The 19,794-nt window shown below is 32.9% G+C and overlaps 1 protein-coding gene across 4 annotated transcripts; it reads right to left on the bottom strand.

Moving 5' to 3' along the window:
• Positions 1 to 52: 52 nt before the first annotated feature.
• On the bottom strand, positions 53 to 18,520 carry LOC109604083 (uncharacterized). 4 transcript variants are annotated; one of them, XM_049968882.1, is made up of 11 exons: positions 18,071 to 18,520; positions 16,570 to 17,245; positions 13,480 to 13,798; positions 11,027 to 11,389; positions 7,906 to 8,631; positions 7,491 to 7,850; positions 5,902 to 6,246; positions 5,357 to 5,842; positions 5,091 to 5,278; positions 4,789 to 5,032; positions 53 to 1,588 (listed from the first exon to the last, which is right to left on the bottom strand). In XM_049968882.1, exons 2-11 carry the CDS (start codon positions 17,001 to 17,003, stop codon positions 1,112 to 1,114), a joined length of 3,942 nt encoding a protein of 1,313 aa, XP_049824839.1. In that variant the 5' UTR covers positions 17,004 to 17,245; positions 18,071 to 18,520; the 3' UTR covers positions 53 to 1,111. The 4 variants fall into 4 exon arrangements, with proteins under 4 accessions (XP_049824839.1, XP_019876175.2, XP_049824838.1 ...); XM_020020616.2 differs by lacking the exon at positions 18,071 to 18,520 and adding an exon at positions 17,871 to 18,030; XM_049968881.1 differs by lacking the exon at positions 18,071 to 18,520 and adding an exon at positions 17,301 to 17,680.
• Between the last annotated feature and the right edge of the window lie 1,274 nt (positions 18,521 to 19,794).

Below are 19,794 nucleotides of genomic sequence, written 5' to 3'. Positions count from 1 at the left end.
CTAAATCGGGTCAGGTTGGCGACAGTGCGCTGTCAAATTAAAACTCCAGGTATAAACAATTAAATGTTTTTATTTGAAATACTTCTTTTTCCCAAATTAGGAACCAAATTTTTGTGAAGTCAGTCTTAATAATAATAAACCTTAAAAAATAACAAATAAGTCTAAGTACATATAAATTAAAAATTATTTACAATAAAATTTTTTACATGTGCTACAATCATGTTTATTTACAGAGTTACAGAGGGAAAAGGGGGCAGAAAGAAAACTGAGAGAACTTGAAAACCCGTACACGAAGTGAATTGCACGAACATAACGTCCGCACACTTTAAGCCATACAATTATCCGGTAGGCCACTCAACGTAACTCCTATTTAAAGTTTATATATAAAAAATACTCTGGAACCGAAATTGCATCGAGGCACAGACCTCGGCGTAACTTGGATCAAATGTATATATTGCTTGAGAGTGTAAGAACCACAGAGAGAAAACACTAAAGGCGACATTTACAACTGATTTTTTTTTGTTTTGATTACATACGCTACGGTTTTTCGAGAATTAGTCCGTTATTTACAAAAAATTACACAGTTTTTACAATCATTTAATATGGTACACGCGTGTAAAAATAAAACGAATAAATAGCACAACATAAAAATAAATTAATTAAGGGCGAGGGCTAAATTTAATCTCAATAAATAGGTAAAACTGTACATGTAGTGGCTGTTCGCTATCATAAAATTAAGTAAAATAACTAAGGGGGAGGGCTACTGGCCGTAATTTCGAAACAGCACGACAACACCAATTGTGTAATTAAACAAAGAACGGTGACACGCGTCACGATTGAGCAAAAAAAGGTGTAAAATACAATTAAATAGTACCTAATTCGAAAAATTACAATAAACAACCTGGATCTGTATTACTTTCCTCCTTCATATTAAACACTACCATTAAAATCACAAGGATTCCGCCCAGAACGGCCCAGATTCATGTTACTTAGCTGCCTCGTGGTGAAACCGACGCAATTCCGGACGGAAAACGGCTTAAAACTAAACAAAAATTAATTAATTAATGAAAAATACACCAGCTAAAGGGGAGGGGGAGACGCCTTAATAGCGTCATGACAATATGGAATCGAGATCAAGGGGCGCGGACGCCGAGGCGGTCGCCTGCTGCAGATTCAATATAGAATCGATGGCCGACTGCACCTGCTCGTCGATGCTGTTGTTCTCCGGTTCGTTGTCGTCGTGCGAGCTCGAGTAGCTGCTGTTGTGACCGCCGCCGCCCTCCTGCTTCTGCTTCTTGTCGACGCGGAACTTCTTCAGCGTCTCGAGCCGCGAGTCCTGTCCAGCCAAGGCGCGTTTGCCCGCCTTGTCGTCGTAGCCGGGCTGCGGCAGGCTGGCCAGCTCGCGCTGTATGCACGCCCACTCGTCGTAGACGTCGGGCGGCTGGGGCGGCGGCTCCGGATCGGGTATCTGGACCGGTTCCTCCATCAGCTGGTTCTCGATGTCCTGGCGCAGCTGCATGATCGACTGTTGCTCGTCGGCCAGGAACATGCGGTCGAGCATCATCAGCTCCGACGTGGGCACGTGGCGCTGTGGAAGTGGAGTTTCGTTAGAACCGTGTACTTTTGATGATGCATAGTTATGATTTGAAATTTTTGCAAAGGGAATACAAAAGATTCTTAGATTTGTCCTAAATAAACTTCAAAAAAGATTATTTGGATCTTTCCTCTTGGAAAAACTAAAAGAGAAAAAATTATTTGTCAATTCAGTATTGTTTTCATATTAATACTGAAAATTTCATAAGTTTCAACACAGATTCGTAATTTTTACAGAGGAAATACTAAAAAAGGTTCCTAAATATGTCCTATATAATCTTCAATGTTCATTTGGATGCTTCCTTTTGGAAAAACTAAAAGAGATAGATAAATGTCACTTTCAGCAGTCAATTCAGTATTGTTTTTTCTACAAACACTAAGAATTTCATAAGTTTCTATCGAGATTTGTAATTTTTACAGAGGAAATACTAGAAGGTTCTTGGATTTGTCCTAAATAAACTTTATTGTTCATTTGGATGCTTCCTCTTGGAAAAACCCAAAGAAATAGAAAAAAGTCACGTTCAGCAATTAATTCAGGTTTCTATACAGATTTGTAATGTTTACAGAGGAAATACTAAAAAGTTCTTAAATTTGTCTTAAATAAACTTCAATGATCAGTTTGACGCATCCTCTTGGAAAAGCTAAAAGAAATTAATGACACTTTCAGCAATCAATTCAGTATTATTTTTCCTATTAATACTAAAAATTCAAAAGTTTCTATACAAATTTGTAATTTTTACAGAGGAAATACTGAAAGGTTCTTAGAGCTCTCCTATATAAATTTCAATAATCATGTGAATGTTTCTCTTGGATAAACTAAAAAAGATAGAAAAATGTCACTTTCAGCAGTCAATTTAGCATTGTTTTTCAGATTAATTTTGAGAATTTCATAAGTTTCTATTGAAATTGTAATTTTTACAGAGGAAATACTAAAAAAGATTCCTAAATATGTACTAAATAATCTTCAATGTTCATTTGGATGCTTCCTTCTGGAAAAACTAAAAGAGATATATAAATGTCACTTTCAGCAGTCAATTCAGTATTGTTTTTTCTACAAACACTAAGAATTTCATAAGTTTCTATCGAGATTTGTAATTTTTACAGCAGAAATACTAGAAGGTTCTTTGATTTGTCCTAAATAAACTTCAATGTCCATTTGTAGGCTTCCTCTTGAAAAAACCAAAAGAAACAGAAAAAAGTCACTTTCAGCAATTAATTCAGTATTGTTATACCTTAAATTGGTCTTAAATAACCCTCAATGATCAGTTGACGCTTCTTCTTGGAAAAGCTAAAAGAGATTGATTGATGACACTTTCAGCAATCAATTCAGTATTATGTTTCCTATTAATACTGAATATTTCAAAAGTTTCTATTCAAATTTGTAATTTTTAGAGAGGAAATACTGTCCTATAAAAACTTCAATCATTTGAACGTTTCACTTGGATAAACTAAAAAAGATAGAAAAATATCACTTTCAGCAGTCAATTCAGTATTATTTTTCCTATTAATACTGAAAATTTCAAAAGTTTCTATACAAATTTGTAATTTTTACAGAGGAAATACTGAAAGGTTCTTAGAGTTGTCCTACATAAAACTTCAATAATCATTTGAATGTTTCTCTTGGATAAACTAAAAAAGATAGAAAAATGTTACTTTTAGCAGTCAATTCAGCATTGTTTTTCAGATTAATATTGAAAATTTCATAAGTTTCTATTGAAATTTGTAATTTTTACAGAGGAAATACTAAAAAAGAATCCTAAATATGTCCTAAATAATCTTCAATGTTCATTTGAATGCTTTCTTTTGGAAAAACTAAAAGAGAGATAAATGTCACATTCAACAGTTAATTCAGTATTGTTTTTCTTATTAATACTGAAAATTTCATAAGTTTCTATAGAGATTTGTAATTTTTACAGAGGAAATACTAAAAAAGGTTCCTAGATGTCCTAAATAAACCTCAATGTTCATTTGGAGCTACCTCCTGGAAAAACTAAAAGAGAAAAAGAAAAATATCACTTTCAGCAGTCAATTCAGTATTGTTTTTCCTATAAACACTGAGAATTTCATAAGTTTCTATTGGGATTTGTAATTTTTACAGAGGAAATACTAGTAGGTTCTTGGATTTGTCCTAAATAAACTTCAATGTCCATTTGGAGGCTTCCTCTTGAAAAAACGAAAAGAAATAGAAAAAAGTCACTTTCAGCAATTAATTCAGTATTGTTATTCCTATAAACAGTGAGAATTTCATAAGTTTCTATACAGATTTGTAATTTTTACAGAGGAAATACTAAAAAGTTCTTAAATTTGTCTTAAATAAACTTCAATGATCAGTTTGACGCTTCCTCTTGAAAAAGCTAAAAGAGATTGATTGATGACACATTCAACAATCAATTCAGTATTATTTTCCCTATTAATATTGAAAATTTCAAGTTTCTATACAAATTTGTAATTTTTACAGAAGAAATACTGAAAGGTTCTTAGAGTTGTCCTATATAAACTTCTACAATCATTTAAACGTTTCTCTTGGATAAACTAAAAAAAACAGAAAAATATTACTTTCAACATTCAATTCAGTATTGTTTATCAAATTAATATTGAAAATTCCATAAGTTCCTATTGAAATTTGTAATTTTTACAGAGGAAATACTAAAAAAGGTTCCTAAATATGTCCTAAATAATCTTCAATGTTCATTTGGATGCTTCCTCCTAGAAAAACTAAAAGAGATAGAAACATGTCACTTTCAGCAGTCAATTTTCTGTATTGTTTTTCCTATAAACACTAAGAATTTCATAAGTTTCTATAGAGATTTGTAATTTTTACAGAGGAAATTCTAAGAAGTTCTTAAATTGGTCTTAAATAAACTTCAATGATCAGTTTGACGCTTCCTCTTGGAAAAGCTAAAAGATTGATTAATGACACTTTCACCAATCAATTCAGTATTATTTTTCCTATTAATACTTGAAATTTCAAAAGTTTCTACATAGATTTGTAATTTTTATAGAGGAAATACTGAAAAGTTCTTAGAATTGTCCTATATCCTTTGGATACTTCTTCTTGGAAAAATTAGAATCTAGATGAGAATGAGATAAATCTAGAATGAACTGAACTTAAACCTCAAAAAAAATCTTAAATTAAACATAAAAAAATAGAACATTTGAATGATCTAACATCTCCGTTAATATTCAAACACGTACCATGCTTTCCTTCAACAGCAGGTACTTGTACTTGTCGACCATCTTCGAGTACTTCCCCATGTAATGGCGAGCGGTCATTTCGAAAATTTTGTCCGCCTTTCCCAAGTCCTTTTCACTGAGGACGGGTTGCTCCAAACAGTGGTACCGTATGAGCCTTATGCAGGCGTCCTTCTTATCCCTGAAAGGCGTGTTCACGTCCGGCTTGACCGCCTCGTTTTGGTCCAAGTTCATCTGCTGTTCAATCCTAAAAACGACACGAACTGTGACCACCCAACCTTTAACTGAAGACGTGAAGAACTTACAGATGAGCCTTTTTGGCTTGGGAATGTGCGCTGGGCTGCGGCGTTTGTTGCGGCGAGGGCGGCTGTTGCTGCGGCTGCGGTGCTATTGGCCTTGGGGGCGCCTGCTGTGGCGGCAGGTGATTGGTGATTGGGTGCGGCACGTTGGCCGTTTGGGTGCTGTGCTCGGATGTCTGCGTCGTCACTATCGGCTGTGGACAACATTAAATTTAATTGATAATTTGTACAGTATGCAACAGTAAAGGATGTTAAAGGAACTGAGAACTCACCGGCACAGAAACGGGCGCCTTGGGCTGTTCCACCGGCCGTACGACCCCCGGGGCACTCGTCGTGACCGGCGGACTGTGCGGCTCCGACTTGATCTGTCCGGGACTAGGCAAATTGACGCCCGGATTGACTATCGTCAACTGATTGTTGTGATAGTAAACCTTGTCGGGCGGCAGGACCTTCCCCGACGCCAAAATCTTCTGTTGCTCGTTGAACAGTCGTTTCAGTGCGTTGTCCATGTCGACGTTGCCCTGCTGCATGCGCGAGCTCAGCGTCTGTATCTGAAGCTGTATGCTGCGTAGGTGCTGCTGCTTTTGCGGCGTCAACTGGATGGTGGTGATCTGCTGCGGCTGCGGCGTCTTCGGCTGCACTATCGGCTTGATGTCGGGCTGGTTCGACTGGCCCGTCTCTTCCAGGATCTGGCCGAGGAGTTTGTCGACGTCCTGGTGCGTGCCGTTCGTGTCCGACTGGTGGTTTTGGGGCGTCACCTAAGGCACAACCACATAATGATTACACCTGTATAACAATTAATTAATAGTCAATCAACCTTTTGTTGTACGACAGTTTTGACGCCCGTATGCGCCTGCTTCACTTCCACCTTCGGCTTGACTAATTGCGGTTGCTGTTGCTGCTGCTGCTGCTCCCGCTGCAGGTGAACGGAAGGATGGATTACGGCGGATGGTTGGACTTGAGGTTGGGCGATTTGGGCCGGCGTGACTGGAGGCATCGACACCACCGTCGGTCTACTGTTCTGCGGCATGACGTGGTTTTGGGGAGGTACGTGTTGCGGCTTGGGCGACAACAGGGCGGGCTTGATGTCCTTGGTTTGACTCAGGTCCGGCTTGGGCGGGTCTTCGTTCAGGAAGTTCTTCACTGCGTGGATCTTGCTCACCTACAATTAATGTTTATTGTAGTTAAAGCAAAAATGGAGCAAATATATCAAAAACAAGAACAATAAAATCTTTTAATATCCTTCATTCAGTCTAACCAAACCTATTGGAAAATTGTGAAGACTCACTGAAGCTTTTGCACACGTCAATTTTTAATTGACAACAATTTGATGAAAGAGGGAACTAGTTTTGTTTTGGCAATTTTTTAGTACTACCAACTTAAAAACAACGTACCATTTAAATGTCATTAATATAAAATTATGAAAACTAAATGAACGACAATTTTTAAATTTGATGAAATAGGGAACTAGTTTTGTTTTGGCAATTTTTTAGTAATTTTTTAGTACTACCAACTTAAAAACAACGTACCATTTAAATGTCATTAATATAAAATTATGAAAACTAAATGAACGACAATTTTTAAATCTTAAAATAAGTATTATTTAAAAAGTTAAACTAACTTAAAATATTTAAAGTAAATTTATAATAATAAACTTATTGAAAAGTATGAAAAAATACTCACTGAAACATTTTAAACTAATAGTCACTGGAAGATGTCACAAAAACAAAATTTCAAATATTTTAGGAAATACCAACATTTTAAAATTTCATAATGTTACAGAAAAACCAAACCTAACTAAAACAGAGATCGTCAGATGTTAAATACACAAAACGTATATACCGAAAAAAAGACAAATCAAATTTTCTATTACTAAATAGTGAAAAATATTCAAAATTCAGGAATTATTATCCTGAACACAGTAAATGATATCAAAAATAATCAAGATATTCAAATTCTAGAAAATATTTGAAAATAACGGTTGAAAATTGATGGAATTGAATTGAAAAATTATAAATATTGTTATATTACTTTAAAATTTTCAAAATCCTGAAAAATATTATAGTACTTTAAATAAATATAATAATAAAATATTAAAAATCTAGAACATATTTGAGTTTATAAACATTACTTTAAAATATACAAAATAATGAATAGTACAATAGTAACAAGTAACATATGTGATTATGAGATAATGTCATTAACAATACTAAATTGTCACAAAGTAATAAATAAATTCAAAAAACACTTCGAAAATGATGAAGAAGAAGAAATTTTAACTTGTAAATAAGTAATATATAAGTAGTATATAACAATTAAATTAAATGAGCTGAAATTAAAATATCACAAATATAAATATGATACTAAATTTAATAAAAATCCAGTTATTAATGAACCAATTCGTACCTTTTTGATGGGCTTCGACTTCGGCGACATCTTCTTGTCGCTCTGCTCGTTCTTGTTGGGCCGCTGCATGAAAATCGTCTGCCCGTTGACGGTGACCTGCCCGTTACGTTTCAGCTGCTCCAACTGGTCGGGCGTCAGATTGACGACGTACGACGTGGGAGGCGGCTGTCCCGAATTCACCGACGTGTCGTTCTGCTGCTGCTGCTGTTGCTGCTGGTGCTGGATGTTCTGTTGTATCGGCTGCGGGTGCACCGTCTGGACGGGCGGCTGCGACTTCTGGAACGGTTGCACCTTCAGCACCGGCTGCGTCTGGGTTTGCTGCTGGAAACTCTGGATCGGTTGGTGGGACGACGTCTGAACCTGTTGATGAGGCAATGAAATTTTCGTAATTTAAAGGAATTTAAAAGAATGTTACCTGTTGAACAGGCGAGGAAGGTATCGAAGGTAAAGTATGAACGGGCGACTGCAGCGCCTGCATCTGCCCCTGCACCGAATGGTTCTGGACGTGGTTCTGCTGCTGCAACAGACTCTGCAGCTGTCCCTGAATCTGGCTCTGCAAGCTGTGCACCTGCGACTGTATGGAGTGCACGGCCGGCTGGACCTGCGAATGTATGCTGTGAATCGGCTGCGGCTGCACAATCTGCATGGGCTGCTGCAACGCCGTCAACGGCTGCGACACCGTCTGGTGCTGTATCGTCTGTTGGACGGTCTGCTGCTGGATCTGCGGCTGCAGGCTCTGCAACGCGTGCTGCACCTGCGTCGGCACCGTCTGCTGTTGCACCGTCTGTATCGTTTGCGACTGCACCGTTTGCTGTTGTATCGTCTGCACCGACTGTTGCTGGATCGTCTGGACGGTCTGTTGGACCGTCTGCTGGTCCATCGACGGCTGCAACACGAGACCGCCGTTCAGACCCAATAGACTCTGTAGGATCAGCTGCGACTGGAGGTCCTGCGTCTGCAGCTGCGGATCGTGCTGAAGGACGAGGCGTCCGTCCTCGCCCATTGTCAGTTTGTAGCCGCCGCTGCTCCGTTGCAGCATCAGGCCGTTGTTGATCGTGAAGTTGGGGGCTATGAAGCCGTTGAAGGGGATGCCAGCTTGGGCGGCGGTCGCCTGCGACGTGCTGTTCGACAGCATACCGCCCTAAAATAATTATGTGTCAATAGCCAGTCTAAAACCATCTATTTTCTCGAAAGTCAATGTTAAAAATAAGGTTTCGTTCAATTTTAGAAGATTGTACAAGTGCAAAATTCTTTTTTGTGATATATTTAAACTAAAACAATAGAAGAACCCATAAATCTTGAAAGTATCTAAAATACGGAAATGAGGGAAGAAATCAAGTCAACAAAAAACGTAATGTAATAATAAAATATAGTGAGTTACTTTAAAATCTCAAAAACCTCAAAAAATATACCAAAAATGAATGAATACCAAAAATATTTCTGAAATAGGTATTAATTAGTGAAAATTAATTAAAAAATTGTTTTAATTGGACACTGAAGAATATTTTAAAAATACTAATATATGTTTAATCATATAAAGATATCAAAAATGATCAAAATCATAATTTAAAGTGATAAATTTGCTTGTAAAAGATAACTAAATATTAACAAATGATATTAGATAAAACTAAACAAGTAGTCAGAACACTGAAAATGACAAAATTTGTAGCCTGAAACATTATAAATTATTGAAATTAATCCAAAATTCTAAAATAATGAAAGAAAAAACAAGTGCCAGAACATTGAAAATCACAAAAATTGAAGCCTGAACATTAAAAATTATTGAAATCTGTCCAAAATTCTAATAATGAAAGAAAATTTTTAAAATACCCTAAATTCTGATAAATACTACAAAAATAGCTTGTAAAAGATAATCAAATATTAAAAAAATGAAATATATAATATTAGATAATACTAAACAAGTGTTAGAACACTGAAAATCACAAATTTTGAAGCCTGAAACATTAAAATTATTGAAATTAGTCCAAAATTCTAAAATAATGAAAGAAAAAACTTTTAAAATACCCTAAATTCTGACAAATGCTACAAAAGTAGCTTGTAAAAAAATAACTAAATATTAAAAAATGAGACATATAATATTAGATAACACTAAACAAGTGTCAGAACTCAGAAAATCATAAAATTTGAGGCCTGAAACATTAAAAATTATTGAAATTTGTCCAAAATTCTAAAATAATGAAAGAAAAAACTTTTAAAATACCCTAAATTCAGATGAATATTACAAAAGTAGCTTGTAAAAGATAATTAAATATTAAAAAATGACATAAATAATATTAGATAAAACTAAACAAGTGTCAGAACCCTGAAAATCACAAAATTTGAAGACTCAAACCTTAAAATTAATGAAATTAATTAAAAACCATAAAATTAAAAATTATTGAAATTTGTCCAAAATTCTAAAATAATGAAAGAAATAGCTTTAAAAAAAACAAAATTCTGATAAATACTACAAAAGTAGCTTGTAAAAGATAACTAAATATTAAAAAATTAGATATATATTATTAAATAATACTAAACAAGTATCAGAAAACTGAAAATCACAAAATTTTAAGCCTGAAACATTAAAAATTATTGAAATTTGTCCAAAAGTCTAAATTAATGAAAGAAAAAACTTTCAAAAAAACCTAAATTCTGATAAATACTACAAAAGTAACTTGTAAAAGATAACTAAATATTAAAAAATGAGATATAATATTAGGTAATACTAAACAAGTGTCAGAACACTGAAAATCACAAAATTTGAAGCCTGAAACATTAAAAATTATTGAAATTTGTCCAAAATTCTAAAATAATGAAAGAAAATACTTTTAAAATACCCTAAATTCTGACAAATGCTGCAAAAAAGTAACTCGTAAACAATAACTAAATATTAAAAAATGAGATATAATATTAGATAATACTAAAAAAGTGTCAGAACACTGAAAATCACAAAATTTGAAGCCTGAAACATTAAAAATTATTGAAATTTGTCCAAAATTCTAAAATAATGAAAGAAAAAGCTTTTAAAAAGCCCTAAATTCAGATAAATACTACAAAAAAGTAACTTGTAAAATACCCTAAATTCTGACAAATGCTGCAAAAAAGTAACTCGTAAACGATAACTAAATATTAAAAAATGAGATATAATATTAGATAATACTAAAAAAGTGTCTGAACACTGAAAATCACAAAATTTAAGGCCTGAAACATTAAAAATTATTGAAATTAGGCCTAAATTCTAAATTAATGAATGAAAAAACCTTTTTAAATACCATAAATCCTCATAAATGCTACAAGGGTAACTTGTAAAATGGTAAAAAATATCAGATAATACTAGACAAGTGTCAGAACACTGAAAATCATAAATTTTAAAGCCTCAAACATTAAAATTTATTGAAATTTGTCCAAAATTCTAAGAAAGTCAAAGATAAAACTTTTAAAATACCGTAAATCCTGATAAAAGCACTCTCTTCGAAACCTTTTTTATTAACCACATAATTTTAATATTGAATATTAGGCAAACCCAACAAACGTACATGTAAATTCTGGTTGAGAACCTGCACGAGAGGCGCGGGCGCAGCGTTGATGGCCGACTGTATCTGGATGCCGCCGAGCTTCGGCTTGACGTCCGCCTGCGTGACCTGCGGCTGCGGCGTGCCCGGCACCGACGACGCCCCGTTGTGCTCACTCGTCTCGCTCTGCTGCGACGCGTCCGACTCGAACTGTATGTCGTCGTCGTCGCCGATGCCCGACAATTTCATGATGTTGGCCAGGTCCAGCTTCTTTTTCGGCTTGTGTTTCGGCTTCTTTTTGGCCGTCGCCACCGCCGACGCCGTCGACACGGTCGGTATCACCTGTTGCTGGATCTGGGCAGTGGGCGCCGCCTGCTGGTTCGCCATCTACCAAAGAAACACGCTAGATTAGAACAATAAAGTTCGAAAGAACACGGAAATGTTACGGAATGTCACAAGTACTGGACGAAATAGTCCCAAAAATCAAATAAAAGCATCGCAATATTAAAATTTTAGATAGTTCTGAAGTGTCTTAAAATATGGAATATGGATAAAATTATTTAAAAATTATAAACAAATTCATTAAAATTATGTAAAGGAAATAAAATTTGGCAGTATATTCTAATAAATCTTGATGCATTCATAAAATATGTGAATTAATCTGTTATTTCTTTTAGATTATTGGCAATATTACTTCAAAATTATAAAAATGCCACAATAAATAGATGTAAGTACTAAAATATAACAGAACATTCTAAAAAATCTTGATAAATTCAAGATAAATGTAAATTAATCTGTGGCGCCTTTTAGATTATTGGCACAATTACTTCAAAATTATAAAAATGCCCCAATAAATGGACGTAAGTACTAAAATATGACAGGACATTCTAAAAAATCTAGAAAAACCTTGAAAAATCAAAGAACTATGTGCATTAATCTATATTTCTTTTAGATTAATGGCACAATTACTTCGAAATTATAAAAATGCCATAATAAATGGATGTAAGTATCAAAATATGACAGAACATTTTAAAAAATTTTGATAAATTCAAGACAAATGTGAATTAATCTGTTGTTTCTTTTAAATTATTGGCACAATTACTTCAAAACTATAAAAATGCCACAATAAATGGACGTAAATACTAAAATATGATAGAACATTCTAAAAAATCTAGAAAAACCTTGAAAAATCCAAGAAATATGTGAATTAATCTATATTTCTTTTAGATTATTGGCACAATTACTTCGAAATTATAAAAATGCCACAATAAATGGATGTAAGTACTTAAATATAACAGAATATTCTAAAAATCTTGATAAATTCAAAATAAATAAGAATTAATCTGTTGTTTCTTTTAGATTATTGGCACAATTACTTCAAAATTATAAAAATGCCACAATAAATGGACGTAAGTACTAAAATATGACGGAACATTCTAAAAAATCTAGAAAAGCTTGAAACACCCAAGAAATATGTGCATTAATCTATATTTCTTTTAGGCCATTGGCCCAATTATTTCGAAATTATAAAAATGCCACAATAAACAGATGTAAGTACTAAAATATGACAGAACATTCTAAAAATCTTGATAAATTCAAAATAAATAAGAATTAATCTGTTGTTTCTTTTAGATTATTGGCACAATCACTTCAAAATTATAAAAATGCCTCAATAAATGGACGTAAGTACTAAATATGACAGAATATTCTAAAAAATCTAGAAAAACCTTGAAAAAATCCAAGAAATATGTGAATTAATCTATATTTCTTTTAGATTATTGGCACAATTACTTCGAAATTATAAAAATGCCACAATAAATGGATGTAAGTACTAAAATATAACAGAACATTCTAAAAAATCTTGATAAATTCAAGACAAATGTGAATTAATCTGTTGTTTCTTTTAGATTATTGGCACAATTACTTCAAAATTATAACAATACCACAATAAATAGGCGTAAGTACTAAAATATGAAAGTACATCCTAAAAAATCTTGATAAATTCAAGATAAACTTGAATTAATCTGTTGTTTCTTTTAAATTATTGGCAAAATTACTTCAAAATTATAAAAATTCCACAATAAATGGATGTAAGTACTAAAATATAACAGAACATTCTAAAAAATCTTGAAAAATTCAAGATAAATGTGAATCAATCTGTTGTTTCTTTTAGATTATTGACACAATTACTTCAAAATTATAAAAATGCCACAATAAATGGGCGTAAGTACTAAAATATGACAGAATACTCTAAAAAATCTAGAAAAACCTTGAAATTATTCAAGAAATATGTGAATTAATCTATCTTTCCTTTAGATTATTGGCACAATTACTTTAAAATTATAAAAATGCCACATATAAGTACCAAAAAGTGCCAAAACATTCCAAAACCAAAACCAAGAAAAATTCTTAAAACAGTATAACCAAGTACAAAACACCGTTCGATACGAATCTCACGAACAACCAACAACAACAACCTGTGTAACGTATGTGGTGGTGCCGGGACCGAGCTGGACGCCGTTCGTCAGCACCCGCACCATAGGCTGGGTGCGGGCGGTCGGCTGCTGGATGTGGAGCAGCTGTTGGGCGCCGCCCGGCTGCAGTATCAGTCCCTGGGGCGTGGCCGTCGCCTGGGCGGCGGCGCCTTGCAGTTTCGATGCGGGCGCCGTCTGCGGCCGCAGGATGAACTGGACGCCGGCCGGCGCCGTCAGCATCGGCATCTGGTTGAGCAGGAGCGGCTGCGCGGTGGGCACGATCGTCGCCGATTGGTGGTGGTTCGGGATCACGATTTGGGGACTGCAATTTGAATTCGTTTCAGTTTATTTTTTCAATGTGGAGGTGTTATTTTCTATTATTTCATTGTCATGCAAAATACTAATTCTTCAGTTAAACAAGAAACATAAATTCCAAACACAATAACTGAAAGGAAAAAGTAGAATATTTCATGAAAATTTTTAAAAAATAATCAAAACTTGGAAACATTCCTGTAATATGAGAAAAAATATATTATAAATACATAAATAAATAAAGTGAATTATTATATTTAAGTTAAATAGTTAAAATATTACTTGAAAATCCCCAAGAAATAATATGAAAGTACAATATAAATAAAATTAAAATGACTGAAAATTCTAAATGGTTCTTAAACAAATAAAAAAAGGAAAATATGGAGAGGAATAAGTAAAAAATGTTAAGATATGACAAATAAATTTAAATAATCCTGAAAAAAATTGGTATACGTGTATAAAAAATATATGCCAAATAATTTTTTCAATTTCAAAAAAATTCCTAAAAAATACTGAATTATTTATGTTTAATATAATTATTATATTATCAAATTAGTTTAAATTTTAAATGTCAGATAATTATAAATAATCTTAAAAATTGTAAAAAAAATCTAAAATATGAAGAAAAATGAGTTAAAAATATTAAAATATTTCAGTGTATTGTCAATGTCAGAATAATTTTAAATAATCTTTAAAAATTCATAAAAATAGGTAAAAAAATATAATAAATAATTCAATAAATTCCAAAAAAATCTCATAAAATTATTGAAATATATAAAAAAATATATTATAAATATTAAAATTATTTTAGAATATTGTTAAAATTGCTTTGAATTTCAAAGAAATGTTATTAAATTAGTACTTACATACTAAAATATATCAAATAATTCTAAATAATCCTAAAAAAATGTGAAAAATTTCTAAATTTTTAGAAAAAAAATCATCAAAATTGTAATAAAATTATTGAAATATATAAAAAATATGTTAAAAATATTTAATTAAACATTAAATAATTAAATATAAATAATATTGTTAAAATTACTTTAAATTTCAAAGATATGTTATTTATTAAATTAGTATTTAAATACTTAAATGTATCAAATAATTCTAAATAATCCTAAAAATGTGAAAAATTTCTAAATTTTTAGAAAAAAATCATCAAAATTGTCAATATATTTCTCAATGTATTCCCAAAATTACCTCAAAATCTAAAGAAATGCTGTAAAAGTATTTCATATATATAAAATAATTTTAAATAAACTTACAAAAATCAGAAAAAATTCTCATAAAAGTATTGAAATATGTAAAATATATGTTAAAATGTTTAATTAGTATATTATATTGTTAAAATAACTTTAAATTTCAAAGAAATGTTATTAAATTAGTACTTAAAAACTAAAATATATCAAATAATTCTAAATAATCCTAAAAAAATATGAAAAATTTCTAAATTTTTAGAAAAAAATCATTAAAATTGTCAATATTTCTTAATGTATTACCAAAATTACCTCAATATCAAAAAAAAATACTGTAAAAGTATTTCATATATATAAGATAATTTTAAATAAACTCAAAAAATCAGAAAAATTTTTAGAAAAAAAAATCAACAAAATTAGCAATATTTCTCAATGTATTACCAAAATTACCTCAATATCTAAAGAAATACTGTAAAAGTATTTCATATATATATAAGATAATTTTATATAAACTTTAAAAAATCAGAAAAAATTGAAATATGTAAAAATTATTTCAAAATAATTCGATTAATTCCTAAAGAATTCTTATAAACTTATTGAAATTGTAAAAAAATATGTTAAAAATATTTAATTATGTTAGAATAATATTAATTTTACTTTAAATTTCAAAGTAATGTTATTAAATTAGTATTTAAGTACTAAAAAATATCAAATAATTCTAAATAATCCTAAAAGAATGTGAAAATTTTTTTAAATTTTAGAAAAATATCATCAAAAATGTTACGATTTCTCAATGTATTATCAAAATTACCTCAAATTTCAAAGAAATGATATGTCAGATAATTTTAAATAAACCTAAAAAATCAGAGAAATATAAATATGTAAAAAATACTTAATAATTCTATTAATTCCTAAAAATTATTAAAAACATGAGAAAAGAATATTTAAAATAATGTTGAAAAATTAAATTACCTCCAAAATTACCTAATTCAGAGTTCAGAGTTAGTAATATTATTTCAGACCAATAAAGGGGACATATGTATGTACTAAAAATATTTGGAATATTTCAAAATTATATATATATATAAATAATCATACAAGTAATATAAAGGCAGAGAAAATTCTGAACAAACTCGAAAATCTTAATATTTACACAAGTAAAAACAAAAATTTGCTCAACATACAAAAGATCAACAGGATATTATAAAATCAATAGTATGAGATAATGAAAATTGTTTTAATGAGTCCTTTAAATCTTAACAGTAACATTAGGTTACACCTTAAAAAGTTCATATTTATCACAGCAAAAACAATTTAAAGAACAAGAGTGTGGTTAAATTTGATATTTATGCAACGATTTAGGTTAAAAACATCTTTTTTCCATAACGAGTATTGTATGAAACTATTAAAATAGTATTTTCTTGTTGTTTTCATTTATTGACAAAGCTTTAATTAATTTTGTGGTAAGTACAACCACTGTAAAGAATATCTTTTTAAGTATAAATACTTCTGTGTGTAGACAAAGGTTTATGTGGTGAATCCAAACTATTAACAAATAATGAAATGGCAGGACAAATTCAGTTACCTGACACTGGGTTTGGGTGAGGGCTGTGGACTAGCCGATGGCTTGGGAAGTATGTTAAGATGAGGCTTCAGCTTGATGATGTTCTGCGGCTGACTACTCTGTATCTGCCTGGTGATCAACGGATGGCTGTTGTGTATGATCTGCATAACGGGGAAGTTGGGCTGGGGCGTGGGCGGCTTCAGATTGGGACTGGGCGACTTGAGACTGGCCGGCGACGAATACGGCGACTGCGGATAGCTGGGACTCGGATTCGAATAGACGGGCGACATGTTCGTGATGATCTGCGGCTTCTTGACCAGGTTCAGGTTGTTGGAGCCGACCACCGTGCAGTTGGTGCTCAGGCTCTCGTACTCGATCTTGTCGGTGTGTTTGAAGGCGGTATTCTTCGGCGACTTGCACATCTTCGCTGCGCTCTTCTGGGGCGTATGAGACATTTTTCGCACGGTGCACGTGAGGGTAGCGAAACTCCGGGTCACAAGTCCAATAACGTGCACATTGTCCGACACACACTAAACACTAGTACTGGAACGGCGGGTTTGGGCAGGCTTAACCGAACTCGAAGACTGCCATTTTTGGGGCGCAGACACGCGACGGCCGCTGCGTGTGTGCCGGCATCATTCCACCATCTCACGGCGATACGTTGCGACCGGCACGGCGTTACGATTTCATTGAGGATCTGCAACAAAACATTCAGTCAGCCAGTGTCAAACATAACCTATGCGTCGACTAACTGCGTTTCCGCGGTTTCCCGTTGTTGTGGACGCGCTTTTGACTTACTGTACGGCTGTGGGGGCTCACGGGCGTGATTCGTTGACGATTACGCTACACGGACCGGGTATAATTGTTTGTTGGTAAACAAATTTGCAAAATTGCAATCCAATCAAGACATTACTCGGACCGCCATATTTAAATTTACTGTGCTTTTTTCCATTGTACGATAGCCCCTCCCCCCCCGGAAAGCGAAAATGGATCGGTCCGGTCGAGGGGTTTGTCTTGATTTTAGGGTGAAAAACCCCGTTTCGTGTGTTGTTACGTCAGTATTAGACCGAAACTCGTGTGTTTTGACGGGAAAAATCGTAAAAAAAACCCCAAACAACCGCCAAACAACAAATCGGCCAGTTCTGGTGGGGGGAGGAGGTGATGACAAACGAAAGTGGCATGGTGGGGATGCGGGCGACGTTAAAAATTACAACAACCGACCAACGTGCCTCCAAAACCGCCACAACTCAACCCCATCGGCCGGCACACGAGCGTGCCGGTCCCGCAACGGTAAAAAAAAAATCGATAAAACAACAACCTACCCCCCCGTGACGGCGGACGGCGGCATCTACGTGAACGGCAGTACGTGCAACCAGCGGGGGCCGCAAGCCGTGTGGAAAGCGAATGGGGAAAAAAAAGTGCATCGAACAGCGGCATCCGGCCCCCCAAAAACCGGGGGGCGACAAAATGAACGTTGCCGGGCGCCTTTTCCGTGCATAAAACGGGATAAAATCGTACATACCTTCGAAATCGGTTCACATGATAGGTGTATCCGGGGTCCACTGTCCGCGAGGCAGGGAATAAGCGCTCCCTATTGGTCGGCCGCGGCGGCGTCATCCGAGACGGACGGGCCGAACGTGGAAAAAAAAAAGAACGACGACGACGATGAGGGAGGACGACGACGACGGCGATACGCCCGTTTTTCGAGGTTAGGCCGATTTTTCGGACCGTCCGTTGCGTGCGACGTCGGGCGCCGTGGTGAATGGTTCTATTTTTTTTTTCTATAAGTTTAATCGTTCGCTTTGCGATGACCCTCGACCGTAATCTCTAAATGACTTTTAATTGTTTTCTAATTTGAATTGGGTCAAATCCAATCAATACTTTATGCTCATTACCAATCTATTTTCGGTGCTCGTGATTGGTAGTTTGATTTTTTTCCTTGATTGTTGAATAAAAATTTATTGCTGCTTTGGGAAGAAAAAAAAAAGTGGTTGTTGCTCCTCCTACTTTTATGAAAAGTATTAATAAAAACGTTAAAAAAATTGTAAACAATACGGTTGGCAAGACTGAATCTGGGGACAAATTTACGCGCGCCGAAACGGGGTCGTTTGAATTTGTCCCAAATACATTTTTTTAAGTTTAAAGTATATATGTTGTTGACTTTTATTACTCTACCCCTAATTTTAATAATGATTTTTTATTATAAACTGTCATAACAAAAAATGTAAAACAAAGTAAAAAAATTTATATTTTTCCTTATCATCGCTATAGGCAACTAACATTACATAACCGGTAACTGAGTTATTACCTAATCAGTACCTTAAAAATTCATATTCAAATACTAAAAGTATTTTTCATTGTTGTAATACAAACAACCAATTTCAATTATTAAAACAACATTTAAACGACAATTGTAATAAGCAGGCATAAATTATTATATCACTGTTTGCTTAATTTAAACATTTATATAATTGTAAAATAGTTTAAATTTCACACTTAAAAGTTGTAAATAGATCCAAATTTATATATTTTTTAAGAAATAATATAATAACTTCAAAAGAAAACTATAAAAAATTAATTACATTAATTTTTAATGTGGTACAATATTTTATATATTTTTTTAAAATAATGGCACTGTATCTTTCAACAATTATAGATTTTGTACGCAAATCATTTAATTAAATCATGAACAATAACGAATGTATTAGAAAATATTCAAATATATTTGTTATATTGATTGGACATATTTCATATTAAACCCTCTTATTAAATATCTACAAATTGTTTAATTTTAAATTAATTAATTCTCTAACCACCATTTGTAAGCACATACTTTAAAAATGTGTCATGTAAATTTGAATAAATAAAATTTATTTAAACTTAGTTTAATAAATTTTTAATTATTACTTAACCAGTAATATATAAGTACTTTTAATAATTTAACAAAATATTAAAAGTATTTTTCATTATTGTAAAAAATAGTTCTCGTTAAAAACAAATTGTTACAATAAGTTTCAATTATTGAAATAATATATAAAAGGCTGATGTAATATAAAAATTATGTAATTGTTTTTGTTAATTGAACAATTTTATACTCCTTAAAAAAATATAAGTAAAAAATAATAACTACTAAAGAAAGCTAATAAATTATTTAATCTAATTAATTGGTAATATATAGAGTGGTATACAATATTTTATAGTTCATATAAAATAATTACACTATATCTTTCAACAATTATACATTTT

This window comes from Aethina tumida, chromosome 6 (assembly GCF_024364675.1).
Source record: "Aethina tumida isolate Nest 87 chromosome 6, icAetTumi1.1, whole genome shotgun sequence".
NCBI lineage: Eukaryota > Metazoa > Arthropoda > Insecta > Coleoptera > Nitidulidae > Aethina > Aethina tumida.
This window is presented reverse-complemented; position numbering and strand designations above follow the sequence as displayed.

Coding starts and splice junctions, on each gene's coding strand:
- LOC109604083 (XM_049968882.1), bottom strand. CDS start 17,003: ATGTCTCATACGCCCCAGAAGAGCGCAGCGAAGATGTGCAAGTCGCCG. Junction 7,851..7,905: donor CTTCCTCGCCTGTTCAACAG/GTAACATTCTTT, acceptor CCTCATCAACAG/GTTCAGACGTCGTCCCACCA. Junction 5,033..5,090: donor CAAGCCAAAAAGGCTCATCT/GTAAGTTCTTCA, acceptor TGTCGTTTTTAG/GATTGAACAGCAGATGAACT.